This window comes from Cucurbita maxima, unplaced genomic scaffold, assembly GCF_002738345.1.
Source record: "Cucurbita maxima cultivar Rimu unplaced genomic scaffold, Cmax_1.0 Cma_Scf00006, whole genome shotgun sequence".
Taxonomy (NCBI): Eukaryota; Viridiplantae; Streptophyta; class Magnoliopsida; order Cucurbitales; family Cucurbitaceae; genus Cucurbita; species Cucurbita maxima.
The window spans coordinates 3,506,071-3,513,549 of NW_019272022.1; the positions used below are offsets into that span (position 1 = coordinate 3,506,071).

The 7,479-nt window shown below is 33.1% G+C and overlaps 2 protein-coding genes and 1 long non-coding RNA gene across 3 annotated transcripts in view; 1 reads left to right on the top strand and 2 right to left on the bottom strand.

Annotated features, from left to right (window-relative positions):
- Positions 1-6: 6 nt before the first annotated feature.
- On the bottom strand, positions 7-1,522 carry LOC111480303 (1-aminocyclopropane-1-carboxylate oxidase 5-like). The gene is made up of 3 exons (XM_023125265.1): positions 1,310-1,522; positions 818-1,044; positions 7-727 (listed from the first exon to the last, which is right to left on the bottom strand). Exons 1-3 carry the CDS (start codon positions 1,409-1,411, stop codon positions 118-120), a joined length of 939 nt encoding a protein of 312 aa, XP_022981033.1. The 5' UTR covers positions 1,412-1,522; the 3' UTR covers positions 7-117.
- LOC111480338 lies at positions 602-2,966 on the top strand. Its single transcript, XR_002717789.1, has 4 exons — positions 602-741; positions 828-941; positions 1,015-1,055; positions 1,970-2,966. It is a non-coding gene; the product is annotated as an uncharacterized LOC111480338 (long non-coding RNA).
- Positions 2,967-4,384: 1,418 nt separating this feature from the next.
- The window catches only part of LOC111480296 (replication factor C subunit 4), a 4,609-nt gene continuing 1,514 nt past the window's right edge, over positions 4,385-7,479 (bottom strand). Inside the window, exons 5-12 of the mRNA XM_023125258.1 lie at positions 7,364-7,433; positions 7,198-7,271; positions 6,369-6,489; positions 6,225-6,287; positions 5,585-5,644; positions 5,101-5,226; positions 4,933-5,016; positions 4,385-4,602 (exon numbers count right to left, since the gene is read on the bottom strand). Of these exons, the coding sequence (XP_022981026.1) occupies positions 4,513-4,602; positions 4,933-5,016; positions 5,101-5,226; positions 5,585-5,644; positions 6,225-6,287; positions 6,369-6,489; positions 7,198-7,271; positions 7,364-7,433 (688 nt within the window). The 3' untranslated portion in view covers positions 4,385-4,512. The remainder of the gene's footprint in view (positions 4,603-4,932; positions 5,017-5,100; positions 5,227-5,584; positions 5,645-6,224; positions 6,288-6,368; positions 6,490-7,197; positions 7,272-7,363; positions 7,434-7,479) is intronic.

The window sequence follows — 7,479 nt, forward strand, 5'->3', positions numbered from 1 at the left end:
GGGGGGGGGGAATGGGGTGTAGAAAGAAACCGTTGCATTATTCAAATATTGTCACTACTACATGAAAACCCTTGAATGAAAGGCCATCAAGAGAGTGAAGTCCAACAGTCCTTAGATTCATGTCTCTCGCATTGCCCTGACAGCTTGAAACCTTGGTTCCTTTGGAAGGAACTTCTGCTCAGCATAAATCGACATGTAGTCTCCAAACACAAACTTGGGATATCCTTCTTCCACCTCCTGGTTTGCTTTATTCACCACCTGTGCTGCAGGACCTATGATGGCTTCCATTGAAGGGTTGTAAAACGAAGCAAGTGATCTCCTATTCCCATTTGGTGAGGGCAGAACCCGGTGCCAAACACTCTTGTATCTTCCATTGCTCAGGACCTCAATCTGATCACCTGTGTTGATGACTATGGAGTTCTGCAATGGCTGGACATCTATCCACTGCCCATCTTTCAGGATTTGAAGGCCTCCCACCTCGTCGTCTTGGAAGAGTAAGATAACACCACCAGCATCGGTGTGCGCACGGAGGCCGTTCACCAACTCCGGGTGTGGGCATGGTGGGTAGTGACTGACTTTGGTTCCAAAGAAGGCCTTGTCCAGCCCACCGCCACCATTGAAGGCAGCCTGTATGTATCCCTCAGGTAAACCCAAGTTCTCATCCATCACTGCCATCACTTTTGCAGCTAGCTTCTTCAGCTCCGATCTATACTCTGCCATGGTTTCCCTGCCACAATATCCGTGAGTTGCTTTCAAAACCTACTCTCTGTCTGTAAGAAAATTTGATTGCATGATTTAAGTGTAGGTGCATGCTTACTTGAATCCAGGAATGTTGGAGGGCCATTCGTTGTTATCATGGAGAAGGAAGACATCTTCCCAATCAAGACTTTCCAGCTTCTCGCCGCTCTTGCGTTCCAGCAAATCATTCAGGAGCTTCACAGGTTTTGAACTCTTGAAATTCTCTTCTCTTTCCAGCTTGTAGCACTCTGAACAAACCTTCTTCACCCTCTCTAGGAGCTCTTCTGGAATCCCATGGTTCACCAGCTGAAATTCAGGTAACATATATTTTAGTCCACAATATTATACAACATAACATTTAATGAGTGCTCATGTTCATGCTTTGGACACTACTTTAAAAACTTTAAAAACATAGAATCAGCGCTCCTTGCATTCAAACATTGACCAACCTAAGTATAACTCACTCGGTTAAGATATTATATTCCCGCCAAAAGTATCAATATTCAAATATATATCTCGTGAAAAATCATTTCTCAATGAATAGAATAACTAATAAGTTTGTGCGAACTACCTGAAAGAATCCCCATTCTTCACAGCCATTAGCTATCTGAGCCAATGTGTTGGCCCTTTCTTCGCCATCAAGCTTTGAGAAATCAATGACTGGGATTGCCATTAGAATTCGAAAACACTGTATTTTAGGAAGAGAAATTGAGAAAATGGGTAAGATCTTAAGGTGATGTAGTTGATAAGAGAGTTTCTGTTGGTGGGTTTGGAAAGGAAAGGGCAGTCCCTATTTATAAGGGCTTCCCTCCAACTTGGATGTCAACCCTTTGTTTATTAAATCCCTTTTCTTTTAAAATAAGAGCCCCCCTTGAAATGGGACGGTGACTTTTTTAGTAAAGAATTGTTCAATAGTCAATGCCCTCTGAAGTTCTATCTCTGTTTGTAACACATTGCTGAAGGCACTCAACTCTACGTGGGGTCCCACACACCCCGTCTTGTAATTAATTAAATCGTTGCCGACTGTTTTGATTGGCTCTAATCTCTTAAAACTTGGAGGCTACCAATCATGGGGCTACCATGGACAAGTGCATAATCATTTTATAATGATCCGATTGCTTGATGAACAAATTTTTATGTTTTAGTTCTTAATCAGGGGTATTATTTTTTAATATAAGTCTTATTGTTCTAAAATTTATACCATTTTTTTTTTTTTTTTGTCATTGTTTAGATTTATTGATGATACTATGGTAAACTCATGGCCGTGGCATAATTCTTGTTAAGCTGGCAAGGTGGAATTACGCAACCCTCAACTGAGGTAAGTCTTTAATCCTTCTAAATGTTTATGATATCGTCAAAATTTGAATTTTCTTTTAGGTGGGTTTACTATGCTATCACGTTTAATCAATCAATAGGAAGGGTGTAATCGAGCGTTTTTAAATGGTAAGGACTAAATTGAAATATTACCTAAATATTAAGAACTAAAATGTTTGATAAGGTTAATAGGCATGATATTAATCTTTACTTAAAACATAAATCTATGCTGACTACCTACTGTTGATTATGTTGACTTTTGATCTTCTAGGTCCTAACTATTTTATGTTGACTTTGATTATCAATGGTTTACCTAAATATTTAATTACTTCTTACACTAATTTGAAGGCATAGTTTGTGGGTTAAGGAAAATAGGCTGCATCGTATCATGGCTTTTAAGTTTTAATATACATAAAGGGAAATAACCTTAATTATTGGATTAAATATTAATAAAATATTTAATAGATAATCATAAATTACACACTTTTGGTTGGCCTATTTTTGTAAATCACCCTATTTTAAAATAATTTTTAACACTTTATGTGGAGTGGGAGACAAACAAATCACAGATTGAAATAGAAATTAAATATAAATAATTTCAAAATCAAATTCATATCAATGAGTCAAGTGGGAAGGAAAAAGCCATATAGATGCTTCCAAGTGCAACTAAAAAACTAGAAAAAAAATTATAAAATGTCTTATTTATTCATTTATTTTAAATAAATGATTGTAATTGTTAGGCTTTATTTTTATTATTTTCTATTATTTTTTTATGTTTTAAAATAAAGGGGAATAATGACCCATAATTCATTATGCATTGCAATGTATACTTGGCAAATCCATATCCTTTGGATTTGATTCCAAGTGTTGCAAGTTTAGGGCCCCAAGTATCTGTATAAAAATTTAAAATACAAATAATCATATATGTCATTTTTATTAATTATTTACATTATTTTTTAAATAGTATTTTCTTTTCTCTCTTATTTCTCCTTACATTAGAGCAAGAATGTTTTTTACAAAATAGTGGTTTAATATTTCTTAATATTTTTATTTAATGGAAAAAAGAAAGTAGAGGATATTGAATGTGATAGGCGTTGAACAATATTTTTTGTTCTGATTGGAGTATTAAAATAACTAAACGACATGTTTGTTAAATTTTGTTGATGTTTTCTTAATGTAATTTTGCTAATTTGATTTGATTTGATTTGTAAGTTAAAGACTTACAAAAGAAAGCACGAAGAAAAAAAGATTCTTTGCTAAAAGTTTCTAATTATTTGTTGAATGGAACATGGGTTCGTGTATTTGCTTTCATGCTAAATCACTAATAATGGACTAAATCACTACATTTATAAAAATATAAGAAAAAACAATAAAACAATTAAAAGTAAAATATGTAAAGCAACATTTTAATGCATCAAAATTAAAGGGCCCTTTCTTCCATTTTAATAACTCTGTTTCATTCAGACCACACATGGAGCCTAAGTAATGCTTTTCTTACAAACCACAACATTTTGTCTAGGTTGCCTGTATCTACACAGATTTCTTGTCTTTTTTTTATTTTTTATTTTTTATTTTAATTAATTATTGTTTAGCTTTCATATTTTTTTGTATTCTGATTCCTTTTTAGCTTTCAAGTTTTGTATTTGATTAAAATACACCTTTCCATTTTACTTTCAAATACTTCCATTATTGTATTTTCAATAAATTTTAAAATCAGTCTCCAAATGTTAGTTTGTAAATACATATATATTGAAAATCTAATTATGCTGTATTTATTTTTTTTAATGAAACTAACATTTTAACTTTATATATATTTTTTTAATTTACTTTATTTTCATTATTGAACAAAATTTATAAAATATGGGTCTAAGAATTTTCCGAAAAAAAAAGAAAAAAGAAAAATGGTAGCATGTTCCATTGGGATTGTATTAATGAGGGAATATTCTTCTTGGCTGGAAAACTATATATTAAAACTCATAATTTGCTAATAAATTATATTTATTGTTCATCAAAACCTACTAAATCAGCTACTAACACCCAACACTCCCTTAATTATTATTCCAACTCCCATTATGATTACTCAACTAACAGTTTTAAATAAAGTTTCTATGAACTTTTTAAAAAAATATTAAAACTACTCTTAACGATAAAAACACTGTCGGTACCCCTATCAAATGAACGGTAAAATCTCATTTATTAAACTTATAAACCATACTCAAAAAGTAATTTTTAATAATTTATCTTGTTTTTAAAATTTGACTAAGAATTGAATTTTTTCTAAACGGTAAAAAATGTAGTAAAGAATTTGCGAGGAAATTGGCATAAACTTCAAAAAATAAACAAGATCTAACTTGTAAATTAGCAAGGTACACACCAGCTAGCTAAGAGCACAGTTCCAACAATTTCTACGAGCCAAGAGTTCAATGTTTCTATACAACATGGAACAGTTTAATCAAATATTTACAGTTGCATACTGCTACTCAAAGCTTGCATTGTTTGACTAACCACATCCAACAGCTGCAAATATTCATCCGCACCATCAACCAGACACTGCAGATTGGCATAGCAACAATGTTGGGATGAAATAAATGCCATTCCAGAATATTGTTGGGTAAATTTCCATTTTGTATCCATGTAATTTTCAATCAAGATTAAAACCAACATTAAATGCAAAGATAAGATGGGCTACTCTTAATGTTAATATATATATATATAGATATAGATATAGATATATAGATAAAAGATTGGTAGAATCTATCGACTCTAAGTAGTAAATTCCAAATTACAATTTAAACTAATAATGTAGCCAACTTGATGCATACTTCACATGAACTTTAGATAGCAAAAATGCAATAGAACATGGAAAGAGATAGAAGTGACCTTATCTGCTTCAGCCAACTTCTTGCATATCTTGGCCTTTTGTTCATCTTGCAAATCATGGGCTTCAATAACCACCTCAAATATCTGTAGGAATCATATGAGTTTTGTCTATCTACGTTCATCATTTGAAAATACAATAACATGATATAGATTGAGCAAGAAGAAAACCTGTGAAAGCATCTGAGCCACAGGATATCCTTCTGCAATTACATTATTGACTTCCTTATTTGCAAGATCGAAGTTACCACTTTTACAAGCAGCAAAAAGCTCATCAACAACCTCCCGTGGGATAATCTGCAAATGATAAAAATAATTATAGGCCATACTTTTGAGAACAAGAAAAAGAACCCATCCACTATCGAATTTCCAAAAAGCCTAATAATCTAGTAAATATTATAATCAATGGCAGAAAATGGAACACCCAGAACTCGTACAACAGAAAAAATAAAATTAACAGATAGCATCTTGTTTATTTGTGGTCATGCACCGATGCTACAGTTGAAGAGATCATGAGCCGGGAAGGCATATACAGATAGCATCCACATTCAACAAGAATGGGAGCAAAGTGAGCCATTATTAAGGACAATCATTTTTAATTATCTGTGTTGAGTATTCTAGGGATGATAACTTATCAAAATTTCACATAACTCACCCCAGACACGCTAATCAGATCCTTGGAAGATATTGATGACCCAAATAAGCGTGCAGCTGACTGGAGTTAAAAAAGAAAGAACAAGAAAAGGAAGGCAGTTAGAAAAGATTGAAACACTTGCTTCAAGAAATGTACAATAACAGCAGTAATGAATTCTTAAACAAACTTCATTCTAAAGATCCAGATTAATAACTACAACAATTGAGCTTGTCTATGAGCAATTGGATTTATTGCCCATCAAATTTTCCCGTAATCTGATTCTATGCATTAAAGCAACATCAGCTCTTCTCACCCTCATTTGTCTCTAATTTTCCGTTCCGAGGGATATCAGAGTTAGACATCATGTACCATTGTTGGTTATAAAATTTAAAGCAGAAAATTGTTTGCAGTCCCAACTGGTTTGCAACACTATGAAGTCTAAACACTAATGCGATTTTTATCAGTACACAGACATGGACAAAGGAACTGCAAGGATACGTCAATAGTCTAAAGTATAACATTGTCAAATTATAGTAAAACATGTGGTTCTCTTCCCTTTAATTATCCAAGCTCCTAACATGATCATGTTTAACATGACAGTGAATATAAAAAGAAAGGTTGTAAACCTACAAAATGTGCAATGTTGCAGACTAAATCAAACCTGTAAATATGTGATAGCTCGACGCAGGTCACCTTGAGAGATTGAACCTAAGGTTGAAAGAGCCTATACAGATTGCAAGTTTACATCACATCGAATAGCTTATTTCAAACGATAATTTCTAATACTAAGCAGCAAAGAGCGAACCTCTCCATCTAGACTTAGACCTTCTTCATTGCTAATGTGCAATATACGCTTGCTCATAACCTCTTCAGAGAGTGGCTTAAACCTGAACTTTGCACACCTTGATGCAAGGGGCTCTATAATCCTACAGAAGTGGAAAAAACACTGAGATGACAGTTAAGCTTCCCCACACTAGCACTCGATCCAAGACGAAGTAAAAATAGCCCATGGTAGAAGTCATGAGCAATTAAGAAATCAAATGTAACCATATAGAATGCACAACACAAATAGATACAACAATTCTGTAAATTGAACAAACGTAACAAAAATATGTACATTCATTTGCATGCCTCCATAAAAAAATAATTAGATGATTGTGAAGGTCAAAACTTCATGAAAGTAAGGTAGCAACTGGTTTGATATTATCATGTTCCTGCCCATCCACAATCATGACTCCCGTACTCCTAGAGAATTCAATTTAATGACAATTAGATTGAAATCTAGTTAAAAGCTATAATGGTCATCTACTATTGTTTTCAGAGATTTGAGTGTCATGCCCTCTCTCTCTCTCTCAATGATTTTTCCAGAGGCAAAATTACCACGAAGTCTCCCAATGCTCTTTCATAAATGGCTTAAACATAAAACTCTTATGAGCTACGATTATTAATTTACTCCATAAAAGGTCAGAGACTGTCATAAATATCAAAAGCACAGATCAACAAACAAAGTAAACAACAATAAATTGGAGACTGTCGTGAACATTAAATAATAATAATAAATCAAGAAATAAATATCTACAATAAATTAATAAAGAGAAAGATAAAAATGCAAGAAAAAGGAAGCTAAGCTTCACCTGCTGATATAGTTGCATATAAAAAAGAATCGTGTTACATTGGAGTGTGTTTCCATGGTACGCCTCAGGGCATTCTACATAATGTTTCAATATTAGGAAAAAATTAAAAAAAATAAAGTGTATCTATACTAAAGCAAATAGATTGTGTTTAGACTGATGATCACACCTGAGCATCTTCAGTCATTGAATCAGCCTCATCCAGAATGATTATCTTGAATGGTGGGCAAGGATAACCCCTAATTTTTTTCATAAAAAAAAAAAAAAAAAAAAAAAAAAAAAAAA

Bases quoted from the DNA above. Each gene is read 5' to 3' on its own strand.
- LOC111480303 (XM_023125265.1), bottom strand. From the start codon at position 1,411: ATGGCAATCCCAGTCATTGATTTCTCAAAGCTTGATGGCGAAGAAAGG. The intron at 1,045-1,309 runs GTAGTTCGCACA...CCTGAATTTCAG, and splicing joins AAGAATGGGGATTCTTTCAG to CTGGTGAACCATGGGATTCC. The intron at 728-817 runs GTAAGCATGCAC...ATATTGTGGCAG, and splicing joins TCCAACATTCCTGGATTCAA to GGAAACCATGGCAGAGTATA.